This window comes from Melitaea cinxia, chromosome 28 (genome assembly GCF_905220565.1).
Source record: "Melitaea cinxia chromosome 28, ilMelCinx1.1, whole genome shotgun sequence".
NCBI classification, from domain to species: Eukaryota; Metazoa; Arthropoda; class Insecta; order Lepidoptera; family Nymphalidae; genus Melitaea; species Melitaea cinxia.
The window spans coordinates 460,572-475,332 of record NC_059421.1 but is presented as its reverse complement, the minus strand read 5'-3'; the positions used below and the strand labels follow the sequence as shown (position 1 = coordinate 475,332).

Genomic DNA, 14,761 nt, shown 5'->3' with positions numbered 1-14,761 from the left:
TATTCATTATCTAAATCGGTCTGAGTATCTACGACTAAAATAAGATATCATTTATTTTATCAATAATTTAAATTTTGCCTAGGAGGAGGTTACTCAATTCGACCGTATATATTATAATATATGTATTTAATGTATGTTCGGGGATAACTCCGTCGTTTATGAACCGATTTTGATAATTCTTTTTTTTTTTGGAACGGAGATATATGAGGAGATACTGCGAATTTACTTGACTATTTTTTCGTCTACCTAAACCTGTCGATATAATTGAAGTCGGTTTTTCTTTGTTTGCCTGCAAACACAATTATTTTTATATAATGTGGTCAACAAACAAGCGTTTGGCTCACCTGATGGTACTCGGTACCGTATGTTATGTGGTTACCGTGGCCTATAAACACCAGAAGCATTGCAAGCGCGTTGCCGACCCTATCGCTGACCCTCCTCAGAAGTTCTCATCACAAGAACTCAACACTATTTAAAAGCAGTATTATTTAGCTGCGACCTTCTGTAAGGTCGAGCTACTTCTCCAGTCCGGCTGCTATAGATTTTGAGCTGGATGTTTCATGCTGTGCCCTACGTCAGTTTTAACCTAAACACCCAGAGAAGGAAGTCGTCTTAATTTCAGATCTCATGAACATTTTGAGATTTTGAGATTTTTATTGAGAGGGTAATAAACTTTGAAAGTAATGTCATATTCCATGGGATTTTTTTCTATTTAAACATCAAGTTATAAGTATAACACAATAACATTGTTTACTTAAACTTTAATATGAAAGAGTTACAAACATCAGTATCTCGAACTCTTGAATTTTGATTTTTGACGGATCTGTCGGTTTGTAGTGACTGCTTTCCTCTCCAGGATCCTGAACTTTGTTTCCGTCCCAAGCCTGTATTATTTACGTATCTTTTATGTGTTTATTTAACAATAAACAAATCATGAATTTGAAACATAAAACACAGGTATTAAGTTGTCTTAATTAGACGAATGTGTATGTATGTTAAACATAAAGTCGCGATCATGATTCAGCCTGAAACATCCCACAGCTGGGCAAAGGCCTCTTTCTCCGTATAGGAAAAGGATCGGAGCTTAATCCACTACACTGCTCCACTGTGGGTTAGAAGATATATTCCCTACTGAGTAACGATCGCTATCAGACATTAATGACAACAACCGGGACCGACGGCTGTACGTGCTCTCCGAGGCACGATGGGAGACCTTTTTTTTATGTCACTAGGTCGGCAAACAAGCGTACGGCTTACCTGATGGTAAGAGCTTACCGTAGCTTATAGACGCCTGCAACACCAGAAGCATCGCAAGCGCGTTGCCGACCCAATCCCCAATCCCCCCAGGAGCTCTGGTCGCCTTACTCACCAACAGGAACACAATACTGCTTGAAAACAGTATTATTTTGCTGTGATCTTCACCCTTCAGGACGGACATCTAAACTGGAAAGAAATAATTTAAAATAAATTAAAAATCAATAATTTCATACTTATCACAGTTCTTATACATATTTAGGTAACTCAATAAATAAGAAGGCGCTATCAGATAAATGTGATAACACTTATCTATGTTATACAGTTTAGAAGTTATTTCGTGATAACGGAAATTTGGATATTTATATTATTTATAATTGAGATAATTTCATGTTTTTGTGATTACGATAATGTTTTTAATGTTTCTGTATGTCCTTGATTACGTTACATCTGTATGTAGCTAAAGTTTTGTACTCTGGATCTGATCTGACTCTGGAGGAAGATTGATATATTTTAATCTGTATATCACATGACCTAAAACACGACCCGCCATGACGTCATACGGACAGTAACAAAAACAAAGTTCTGTCAGAGCTGTAAACAGCTATAGGTTCTTCAACTTTAACTTCAAAGATTATTTATTAAATGCAAAAAGGTTTTGTAAAAGCAGATAGTACGAATCTACCAAAAATTGATTCAATGATGGTTGCAAAGTTTTTTGCATATAACCCAGACTTCTATTCTGCCGAATTTCGGAATGTTAAAACATCTTTGTAAGTATTACTTGTTATATTATACTGTTTTTTTTTTTTTATGTAGGTATACATAATTTGAAAAATAATGTTAGAAAGTGTTAGGTTATGTTTTATTCCTTATGTTACTGCCAAATTAAGACTTAATAGTTTTTTAATGCTAGTATTTGTTACAGCTAGACACAACACACCAACGATAGCTATTGTAATTCATTATTTTACACAAAAACACCAAATATTTGTAGCTGTTAATGTTGAAGGACAAAGAGTATATGTATAAGGTATTGAACTTTTGACGTATTGAACGAGTTCGGTCTTCCATACATCATACACGACTTTTGTTATTAACCATATTACGTCACCAAAATGGTTGATAGCGTTTTCGCGGAAAAAAAGGTTTAAAATGTAATTTAATTTGATGGCATGAAAGTGTGTTTATTTTGACGAAATATTTTTTTTTGTGGCTTTTTATTGGAAAACTAGCTGACCTGGCGAACTTCGTATCACCTTATTTTTTTCTGAAATATAATAATAACATAATATATCAAAATAAAATATAGCCTATCTTTTAAGTTGGATCAAACTGCACACGGTGTGCAAATTTGACTAAAATCGGTTAAGTAGTTTAGGAGTCCATTGAGGACAAACATTGTGACACGAGATTTATATATATTAAGATGAACATTTTGAAGTACTTTTTCAAATATAGTGGAATACCCTATACCGGTTCAATTAATTTATGAATTAAACAGTTTAGAATATGATTTTCTTACTCGTCGGAAGATATGAAAGTGTCTGACTATAATAGTAGGGATGTCCTGCTGGGAAATTTGGGACTGACTCGAGCGCGTCAGATTAACACAAAGGGGGCAGCCTTGCACCTTGTGATGTAATTCAACTATACTTGAGGCTTTTATAGTATCGAACATCTAGGGCAACCGACCACATTAGTAATTAAAAAAGTAGTTAGTAATAAAAAAAACTTAATAAATCGCGAAAAAAATCCGAAAAAGTTGTTACATTTATAAGGAGTGAAATTCACGTAAACATTTGAAAACAAAAAAATCGATTGTTGGAAAAGTGAGCATGAGCGTGGCAGATTATTATACAGGTGTGTCTTGATCTTCTCGTCATCTTGACTTAAAATCTGACAATCATGTGGAGGATATTTGTTAATCAGATGGTTTGAAAAAAAAATTATACCTTCGTACGGTCAAATCCACCACGCTAACCGGCAGATAAATATTTTTCCTTTATCAGAAACACGTAATATAATAATTGTAAAATGTCAATTCAAAGTGCTTTTGAAACCTACTTGAATAATACAATTTTTGATATTTTTATTAAAAAAAATAAACAAAAATAAGAAGTTTATTGAATAAACTTCTACTTTTTTTTGTAAAAAGGAGTTTTCCGTTATAACGAGTTTTTACATTTTTTCCAGTTATTATAAAATCGTGAAAAACTTGTGAGTCTATCACAAAACTTAATCCGAACTTTCAAAGTATTAACATAATGGAAAAAAGTTCGACTTTCATTATAAAAATGTATAGTCATTTAAATTCCCCTTTTGAATTGTAATTTCCTTTGTGATATTCTTGTAAATTAAGTATTCATAAAAAAAATGTCACGTTATAATCTCAATATTGTACTGAATAATTTTCGACCTTAAATTAAGTGTTTTTTAACACATACAAATAAAAAAAGTACTGAAATGTATGAACGCGAAAAAAAATCATATTTCAATACGAGTTACATATTTATACAATATAAGTAATATTTTTCGATTTTACCGATAAAAATAAAAAATATAAATAAATATAATGAAACAAAAATAAAAAATATACAATAATCGACCTGGAGACATGGGGATTTGAACCGTGGTCTTCTCAGTCGTTTCCGACTGCCGATTTCCCACCCGAGCTATTACAACTTTTTTAGCGATTGCGAAATTTACCTTCGTATTCTAACGATAATGTATCCATTTTTTCATTGCCTAAAAACAAGGATAAAACGACATTTTCTAAAAATGAATCCTAGCTAGATGGGTTTATCTCCCTCGAAACCTCCTATATACTAAATTTTATGAAAATCGTTGGAGCCATTTCCGAGATTCAGATTATATATATATAATGTAAAAGAATTGTTCGTTTAATAGTATTAGATAAACCTTCCTCTATAATTACTCGATTTACTAAAGAAAACCGCATCAAAATCCGTTACGTAGTTTCAAAGATCTAAGCATACAGACAGCGGGAAGCAACTTTGTTTTATACTATGTAATAATTCAATAGTTGTGTTTGCTGGCAAATGAAAAAAAAAACCGATATCAATTACATCGACAAGTAATACAACGTAAATAGGCGAAAAATAGTCAAGTAAGTACGCATTATCAAAGATTACTCCAAAAGTTGTAATCAGATCTCGATGAAATTTAAATGTGACCACATGATAAACATCGGCTTTCGATAACAAAAAAAAAAAAAAAAAAAAATAACAAAATCGGTACACCTAGTAAAAAGTTATGCGGATTTTCGAGGGTTTCCCTCGAGATCTCTGAGATCCCACCATCAGATCCTGTTTTCCTTATCATGGTATACCCCCTCCCCGGGAATATCCCCTTTCCAACAAAAAAAGAATTATCTAAATCGGGTCATAAATGACAGAGTTATCCCCGAACATACATTAAAAAAAACATATATACCGTCGAATTGAGTAACCTCCTTCTTTTTTGAAGTCGGTTAAAAAGTAAATAAAAAAAGTCGATACGCCACGGCACGAATACGGCACAAAATTCACCGGATCAACTAATAAAAAAAAATAATTTTAACGATTATTTTCTTAAGTCATGTCAAATCCTCGGATTACTCGTTCGTACAATCAAACAGATCTTTCCGTAATATATTAACATAGCTATAGATTTTAAAGTCGAAGCCAAACGTTAAACACGAGGTCCTTGTGACCTCTTAAGACCCCTGAAGACGTTTTTCATTTATGTTGCGGTAATATCTTCTCGCTCGAGGGTTATAAATAAAAGGGAAATGTTTTTTTATCTTCTTCTTTAATCGAAAAGATTAAGAAATTTTTCTTGAATCACTAAAGTACTCCTTACATAATATTTTTTAAATATTCCTTTGAAATATTTCAATTTCAATTACAAACGTATAAAAGTTAATTCGAAAACCAATTTCTTTTTAATGACCTAACAAGATAATTAAGTGAACGTGTATGACATACACACAGAGTCATCTGTTCCTATGGTAAGCAACTTATTGCTTGTGTTCTATGTGGCAATTGACTGATATAATACGATTCGCAAACAATTCAGCCTGTTACATACCACTGCTGGACATAGGCCTCTTTCTCTTTGCAGGAATATCGGAAATTAATCTACCACGTTGCTTCACTGCGAGGGGGGGGGGGGTTATTTGATAAATATTATTATTTAATTATTTATAAATACCCATAAAAACAATAATATGTACTAAACCGAAACACAGGGCAGGAGTCAAAAATTCTGGATCAGACAATACGGTCACTGCCAACTTCGTTACTTGGCTAGTACATTTTAACTACAACAATAATAATAATATGACGTTTAATTATATAAGATATGTTGCTGCCAATTAATTTCATTCGTCTTTCGACTAATTGCCTAGTCTTACTAATAAACGGTGACTTTTGAGTACTTTTCAAATTCTTAACTGTGATAAAACGCGTAGTCAAATTTCAACGTTATTTGACAAAAGTCGGTAACTTTCCTAGTCAAGACATCAAACGGAAAGTAATTAACTTACTTGCTTTAGCTTCATTTGCCTTACTTTTCTTTATGGAGTTAAGGTACAGCAGGACATGTCTTGTTCAAAATCTAGAAGTGCTTGACTGCGGAAGTACATAAACCTTATATATAGTAGCTAAATAATTAAGTGGTGTTGCGTTCCTGTCATGAGTAAGTTAGTCAGAGCTCCCTGGGGATATGTTCTGTTGACAGCAGGAGTAGGGTCAAATTACTTAAGAATCTTCTGGTATCCCAGGCGCCCATAGGCTATGGTAACCACTTACCACCATGCGGATCACGTATTGATTCTCAATCTACGTTGAGCTTAATTCCATTAAATTATACTAAATTTAATTTTTGTTTTCTAAAGTAAGATTATCGTTAGACTAGACAGTTAATCGAAAGGCTTATCAAGTCATCTGACTGTGACATATAAGTACATATAATGGCACTTTAACTTGTGATTTTCCTGCGAGGTTATTATACAGGTTTTTGTATCAAGCCTTGACAATGGGAATTAAATGAAGATTTTATAAAAAAATACAACAATTGACGGAAGCTCAGTTTTTTTGCCGGTCAAGCGAATGTCGTTAACATTAAGACAATGCGTTGAGCTCTTGTATATATATATATATATATATATATATATATATATATATATATATATATATATATACAGTCTGTAATATCCACTATATATATATATATATATATATATATATACTGAGGTAGGGCACAGCAGGAATTTTTGCTCAAAATATGGAGCAGCCCGACTGGGGTAGTACCTCGACTTTACAGAAGATCACAGCTAAATAATACTGTTTTCAAGCAGAACTGTGTTCCTGTTGGTGAGTAAGGTACCAGAGCTCCTGGGGGGATTGGGGATTGGGACGCACTTGCGATGCTTCTGGTGTTGCAGGTGTCTATAAGCTACGGAATCGCTTACCATCAGGTGAGCCGTACGCTTGTATGCCGACCTAGTGACATTAAAAAAAAAGTTATAAGTATAAATGATGGTGTTAATGACCATGAAAATTAAAAAAAGTGTGTGAGTGCATTTACGCACGGCAGAAATGAATCTTTTGAAAAGGAAGGTAGGAACAACGTAGGAAGGCCGTTGCACTTTGTTCTTTCAACGATGATCACGGTCTCGTGAAAAAGGTCGTAAGCGCCATGTAAAACGCGTCGCTTACGCGTTAGCAGTTATGTATTCTATCTCATTCTCTCCTATACATAAATGTGTTTCTTTCTTTATCGTTTTGCAATTGAGTTTCATCGAGTTTCAAATTACACAATCTAAAGAAACTCACTTCAAAAATTATTTATATTTATATACTTGGCTGCTTAATCGTTCCGACTCTGTAACCGGTTTATGGTAAACGAAATAATAATTAAATATGAAAGGGATAGAATATTATAACAAATAAAAACAAGAAGCCTAAATAAATGTTTATTTACGGATAATTATTTTACAAATTATAATTTCGTTGAATTATTTGTTTGAAAGTTTGTTTGTTGTAATCTAATCGTATTCCGAGCAAATTGAAATAGAACTTTCAGGGTTTATAGATATTTTTAGGTTCAAGGTCTAAATATTAATACTGAAATAGAATTAGAATGTTTACTTAGAAAATATAAAAAAAAAATATCCTTAACAATTTGTTTGTAATAAATAAATTATGTAATAACTTAATAAATTATTGAATTTATATGTCATTTTTTTTACTGTTATTTTTGACATTCGATTCCTTCTAGCAAAATCTAGGTTTTCTTTAAATGTTTTTGAAATCTACTTTATGAAAGATTAATTTTTAAAATTAACATTAAAAAAACAATACAAAGAGAATAATTAAATGGACGTGTCAAGTTTAAATTTGAACAAAACATAATTTAACTTAAAAAAAGCTATATTAATCATGGAAATTAAAACCTCTTTAGTTATATTTACTTAATATAATTCTTTAACAAATATATGTTTAATAAATGATGATGTAAAACAGTCACGCTGTCCTTGAAACAATAATTCTTGGTATTTCTCTCATCGTCTGATTCAACGTGGCGCTTTGACCATAATTATAACTTCCTTACGGAATTATTTCCTTTATAACATTACTTTAAAGTCGGAACGAGATGAATGGGTGAAGGTTGATTCATACATAACTCATTCATATAAAAATAAATAAGTAAAGGCTTAAACGCTTCACACTTCACACTCAACGGACCCCAATCGGATTTCCTCCCGTGTCCGGGGTCCGGAAACACAATACACGAGCGCAAACGCACAGACCACGATCAACATCTATATGGACAATACAGATGTTTGTTATGTGTTGACTGTTATAACAAGGTGTATATACATATATCATTACATAGTATAAAACAAAGTCGCTTTCCGCTATCTGTATGCTTAGATCTTTAAATCTTCACAACGGATCGCAGGATCAGGCCGAAGACGGGTAGCAGCGTCTTAGGTGCGACAAAGCCAGCCCTGCGGTCACCAACCCGGTGGCCCAGCGTGGTGACTATGGGCAACACACATGAGTTCACGCATTTTTTTAGCGTGAACTTGTGGAGGCCTATGTCCAGCAGTGGACTGCAATAGGCTGGAATGATGATGATGATGACCGGTTTTTTATGCGGATGGGTGATTACAGAGAAAGGTTAATACTGATAGTTTTTATAACCGTGCAAAGCCGGGGCGGGTTGCTAGTTTTGTGTTCCTGTGGTAAGTATAGGAGCCAGGTATTGTTAAGACAGAGGATAGGGTTGGTAGGACGCTTGTAATGTTTCTGGTGTTGCAGGCGTTTATTATATGTACTTCGGTAACCGCTTACCACCAGGTAGGCCGTACGCTTGTTGGTCACTATAAATAAATAAATAAAAAGTCTTTTATTCCATGCATTTACAAAATAATTTACCAAATTGAATTTAAAATTTCATGCTTGATTATTATTAGGTTTTTTTTCCTTTGAACTATTACAGAATATAAATCAAAAACAAAAATTTATATAAACAGATTCGGTTATATGTATCTTATTATAGATAATTGGAATAATCAAATATATCATAATATAGGTAAATTATTAATATTCAAGTTATTATTTTAATTTATTTTTATTTTTATATTGGTCACTATACTGATACAAAAAAAAAAACTCTAGCGTAACCTAAACATCACATCACATGATACTAATTTTAACTTTCCGTTCTATGTTCTTTTCTATAATTATTTGTATTAAATAAATAAATAATAAATAAATAAATATTTACACAATACACACACGGCCATCTATTCCTAAAGTAAGCAACTTAATGCTTGCGTTATAGGTAACAGCCGAACTGGTATATATAGCTATATTTTTTTTCGATAAACATACTTATAAATAATACATTTATAAATATAGAAATAAATGTTTATATTACACCCAGACTCGGGGTGGGAATCGAACCCACAACCCTCGGAGCAAAAAGCAGGGTCACCACAAACTGCGCCAACGGGCTAGTCGATTATAAACTGTACATAATGTATTTCTATTGAACATAAATTCAAGTAAGTGCTAAAATATTAAATAATAATAATAATAATAACTCTTTATTGTACACCAAGAGTGAGCAAAATTACAAAAATAAAAACAGGAGTTAAGTACAAAAGGCGCCCTTATCGCTAATGAGCGATCTCTTCCAGGCAACCTTTGGGCAGAGGAAATGGTATATATGTAGACAGTTTAGGTGTACAGTTTTACCTAAACATATACAATACGTTTAGACAAATAAATACTTAAAGTTTTACATTTAATCCAAGGTCATTTCCTTAAATATATTTATTTCATTTATATTTAATAAATTTAGGTCGTTATATAAAAAACCACAGAACGCGGTTACTGTAAAAACATATAAATACAGTTTGTATGTAAATTACCTTAACAATGATAAATAAGAGGAAAAATTTAGATCTTATTGTGTATCATAAGTCACTTTTAATAACTACTTTTTATATTATCTGTTAACGTACTGTGTGGCTACGGTACTAAAGAATATGGCCACCCCCTCTCTTCCCGTGGGTGTCGTAAGAGGCGACTAAGGGATAACACAGTTCCGCTACCACCTTGGAACTTAAAAAGCCGACCGGTGGCGGGATAACCATCCAACTGCTGGCTTTGAAATACACAGGCCGAAGACGGGCAGCAGCGTCTTCGGTGCGACAAAGCCAGCCCTGCGATCACCAACCCGCCTGCCAAGCGTGGTGACAATGGGCAAAACACATGAGTTCACGTTATTTTTGGCGTAAACTTGTGGAGGCCTATGTCCAGCAGCGGACTGTATAGGCTGTAATGATATTATCTGTTAAATGAGGTTTATTTGGATGTATGTACGTCTGTATTGTTGTACTATTTTGAAGATTTGAACTGTACGTAATAGAGAGGGGGGGAGGGGTGAAAGTCTAGTCTCTTGACTGTATATATAATGCTAAACTATGATTCTTTAAATTGTGATAACTTTTTTATTTATGAACCGATTGACATGAACAAACACTAAATGTTAAGCTAAGCTTACCGTAATATATTAGTGAACTACATCTAAATTGGATAAGATTGTGAGATTAGCGTCCACAAGCGCACAGACAAACGGACAAAAATTCTAATAATTATTGTTATGGATACCTACTATTTGCGTTGATAAAGGTACCAAAAATATTTTTTCTCAAATATCTTCCATGTACAGACAGCGATCCGTTAAATTTTTATTATATGTACTGATTACATATATCGTTGCCTAGCAACGAGATTTTGACAAGTTTTTTTTAATCGATTTTCCGGTTCAGTGAATGGCTAATGATAATTATTCTAAATTCAAAATATATTGGCATAGGTAAAATTTGTAAGACTTATATATGAAGTGTTAGTGCTTTTCTCTCATATATATATCTTGTATATTGTGATAATATATCTTTGTCATATATCTTCCATGTACAGACAGCGTTTCGTTACATTTTTATTATATGTATTGATAAACTGTAATCTCTCTTACATAAAAGAAATGTTATGAAATGAACTAGAAGTTATTGTACAGTATAATGTATTTAGAAACATTGATACTTAAATTCTTATATGTATGGCCACATGTATGACCTAGGAATTCTCTCATTTGATCTCAGTGTGCAACTGTGTGTCACGGTGAAGTTATGATACGTTAATTGATTCCATCTCAAGCTAATGCTGGACAAAGATAATTCTTTGTCAACGGAATTTCAACTCAAAATCACAAAAAAATAAGGCTAATTTTGAAATTAATCTTTCACAGTATTGTAGTCGTGAACTTTGTAATTTTAAGCGACTTCGAAAAAACGAGGTTTTTAATTCGACTGCATTTTATATGCATGTTGATCTGACAAGAACTTTTCGAGCTATATCTAATAATGCATATTTACTTGACTACTTTTTGTGGACCTACGTTATATTATACCTAATAACTTTTTACTGGGTATACCGTACAGTATTACTAAGTGTACTTACAAGTATTAGCTTTAAATAAAATTTTCTTGTAATTCCGTGTTTAAATAAAAACTATTTTTTAATGTCGCTCAACGTGCAATGGAGCGGGCTATGCTTGGAGTTTCTCTTAAAGATAGGATTAGAAATGAGACTTTTTGCGAGAGAACGAAATTAACCGACATAGTCAAACGATCAAAAAATCAAACGCCGTAAATTTTATTTTACAGATTTACGCTTTACTATAACGAATCAAGTCTTGATAGTAAGACACTCATTCACCTATACTAAATAACATACAAACCAACAAATATGCTTGAAATAATAAGCAACCACATTAAACGCTAATTATTTGCTAATATTTTGCATGACTCGACTTCACTTGAGTGTTGAGTTTTACAAATTTAAATAGTGTTAGTATTCCTTGTCTTATTGCCTCCACTGGTGACAAAATGCACCAGGCATTTTTCGCCCAGAGAACCGACGTACAATTCAACGGGAAAATGCTTCTAGTATTTTTGGTTACATTCCACGCGGACATGATTTATACAACTATCTGTTAATAACATAACATAACATAACAATACACTTTATTGTACACCAAAACAGAAATAATACATATTATGAACTTAAACAGAGTATCATCAGGCACAAAGGGCGGCCTTATCGCTAAAAAGCGATCTCTTCCAGGCAACCTAGGGGCAGAGGAGATGGTATTGTGTCAGTGTAGGTGTACAAATTGAGACATAAACGTTTGAATATATTTACTTATTTACATACATACATACATAAACATATACATAAATACATACATACGTACATACATACATACATACACATATACATACATATATACATAAACATATACATACACAAACACATACATACAAACATACATACATATGTATATATATATATATAATTTTATTCACGTTGAATATCAAGATAATGCTTCTTGACAGCCTTTTTAAAAATAGAAAGCGATTGTACACGTCTAATATGCAAGGGTAAAGAATTCCAAAGTCGAGAAGCTTGAACAGTGAAAGATTTAGAATAAAAGGAAGAGGAGTGAGGGGGAATTTCAAGAAGTAAGGTATTCTCAGAACGAAGACTGCGTTCATGGATATCACTAAGAAATTTAAATCGTTGCTTTAGATAAGCAGGTGCAACAGGGTTAAATAGAATAGAGTAAAGTAAGTTAAGAATATGCGTATTCCTGCGAAAGCGAATAGGGAACCACTTAAGTTTTTGACGGAATTCAGAGATATGATCATATTTACGAAGTCCAAATACGAATCGTATACATAAATTCTGGATTCGCTCAAGTTTATTAATCTGCTCTTCAGTAATGTCAAGATAACATGCGTCTGCGTAGTCCAGAATCGGTAATAGAAGACTATTTGCAAGAGCAATTTTGGTGGGAATTGGAAGTAGATTACGCAGCCTGCGAAGAGATCCAGCCGAAGCAAAAACTTTACGACTGACTTCACAAATCTGTGGGCCCCATGATAGATGTTGATCAAAAATAACGCCAAGATTCTTCACACTTTCACTATATGGAATTACAATACCATTAAAAATTACAGGAGGTAGTTGAGATCGATTTATACGGCTAATTAATTTAGAACTTCCTATAATTATAGTCTTAGTTTTGGTTGGATTTACTACTAGTCCGTAAGCTTTACTCCATGTGGTAATGGCAAGTAGATCACCATTTATACGAGAAACACATTGAGGCAAGTCACTTACAGTAGAATGAGAGTATATTTGGAGATCGTCTGCATAGAGGTGATAGAGAGAAGTTATAATATTACAAATGGAATTAATAAATATAGAAAATAAGAGAGGGGAGAGCACACCACCCTGGGGGACACCAGCAGCAACCAATGACCAGTTTGAAAATGTGTCATTCAATTTAATTCGCTGCCGGCGACCCTGTAAGTAACTTTGAAACCAATCAGTGGCCTCTGGAGATATGTTAAGAGAACGCATAATGTCACAAAGTATATCAAAGTCTACAGTATTGAAAGCGTTACTGAAATCAAGCAACGTCAATACTGTAACCTCGCGCCTATCCATGCTAGATCGTATATCGTCAGTTATTTTGACAAGTGCAGTAGTCGTACTATGACCAGGACGGAAACCGGATTGCGAGGTATTTAGGAGACTGTGTTTCAAAAGGAATAGGTTAAGTTGATTATACACAAGGCGCTCGAAGACTTTGGATAAAAAGGGAAGAATAGAAATGGGACGATATTCGGACAGGGATGATGGATTGAGTTTTTTCGGGATAGGTATAATATCAGCATCTTTCCACGTAGACGGAAAAGAGCCAGTGGAGATTGAAGTATTAAAAATTTTGGTTAATATGGGTGTAAGTAAATTAAGGAGAGGAATGATCATCTTACGACTAATGCTGTCAGATCCGACGGAGTTGGACTTAATAGCTAAAATGTTCTTCTTAACATCACATTCAGCCAACTGATTAAGAAAGAAAGTGGGAGTATTAGGAGTTGGCAAGGTTGAAAGTCGATTTCTTGTCAAAGATTTAGTCACACTATCAATGGTAACAGATGAGGAAAAATGGAGATTCAACTCGTTAAGGTCTAAATTTTGAGAGCGATAATTCTGATGCGCTTTGCCAACTCCCAGTGATTTTAGAAAGTTCCAGACTTTACTAGGATCTTCTTCTTCGATAACAGATTTATAGATGTGGCGTCGTTGTGCATCTCTACACACCCTATTACAACGATTCCGAGCCTTAATATATATCTCTCTATTAGCTTCACAGCTATTCAATCTGTATCGTGACTTTGCGCGAACCTTTTTCTCCTGTAATTTTCTAATTTCAGGAGTAATCCATGGAGCAGGGTGATGTCTTACCCTTACAGGTCGAATGGGTGCGTGTACATCATATAGTTGGATTAACAGAGAGTTAAAAACAGCCACTTGGTCGTCGATTGTATCTGCATTACAGACAACCGACCAATCGATTTTCGCTGCATCATTCTGGAGTCTATCTAAATCCATCCCACCAAAATTCCGTTGCAGAAGAATTCTAGATTTAAGTTTTTAATTTTGTACGATAGATACAACAAATCATGAAAGGAGAATGCATCGGCAGAACATTGACCATGTTTTTCGACATGGTCAACGGAAGAAACAATAATGAGATCTAAAAGAGATGGAACACTATTAGGAAAAGCATGAGTAGCAAGTAAAGGCAGGATATGAAGATTTGACGCATTAATAAGAGTTTTAAGACGGGAAGACCGGTGATCGTTTTTGAGCAGGCAGGTGTTAAAATCACCCATGATCACTGTGTGACTATACAGAGGAGTTAAATTTTGAAGTAAAGATTCTAATGAGTTAAAGTAATCAACAGTAAGGCATGGGCTATAGAAGACACCAAGAAGAAGTTTTGTATGAGAAAAAATCACCTCCACAAAAAGATGCTCTGCACCGCCGGTCTGAGGTTGCGAAGTGTC

General features: G+C 33.7%; 1 protein-coding gene across 1 annotated transcript in view; it reads right to left on the bottom strand.

Annotated features, from left to right (window-relative positions):
• Positions 1–14,303, bottom strand: part of LOC123667377 (putative serine protease K12H4.7) — a 56,367-nt gene extending 42,064 nt beyond the window's left edge. The window contains exon 1 of the mRNA XM_045601288.1: positions 13,682–14,303. Within this exon, the coding sequence (XP_045457244.1) occupies positions 13,682–14,303 (622 nt within the window). The remainder of the gene's footprint in view (positions 1–13,681) is intronic.
• Between the last annotated feature and the right edge of the window lie 458 nt (positions 14,304–14,761).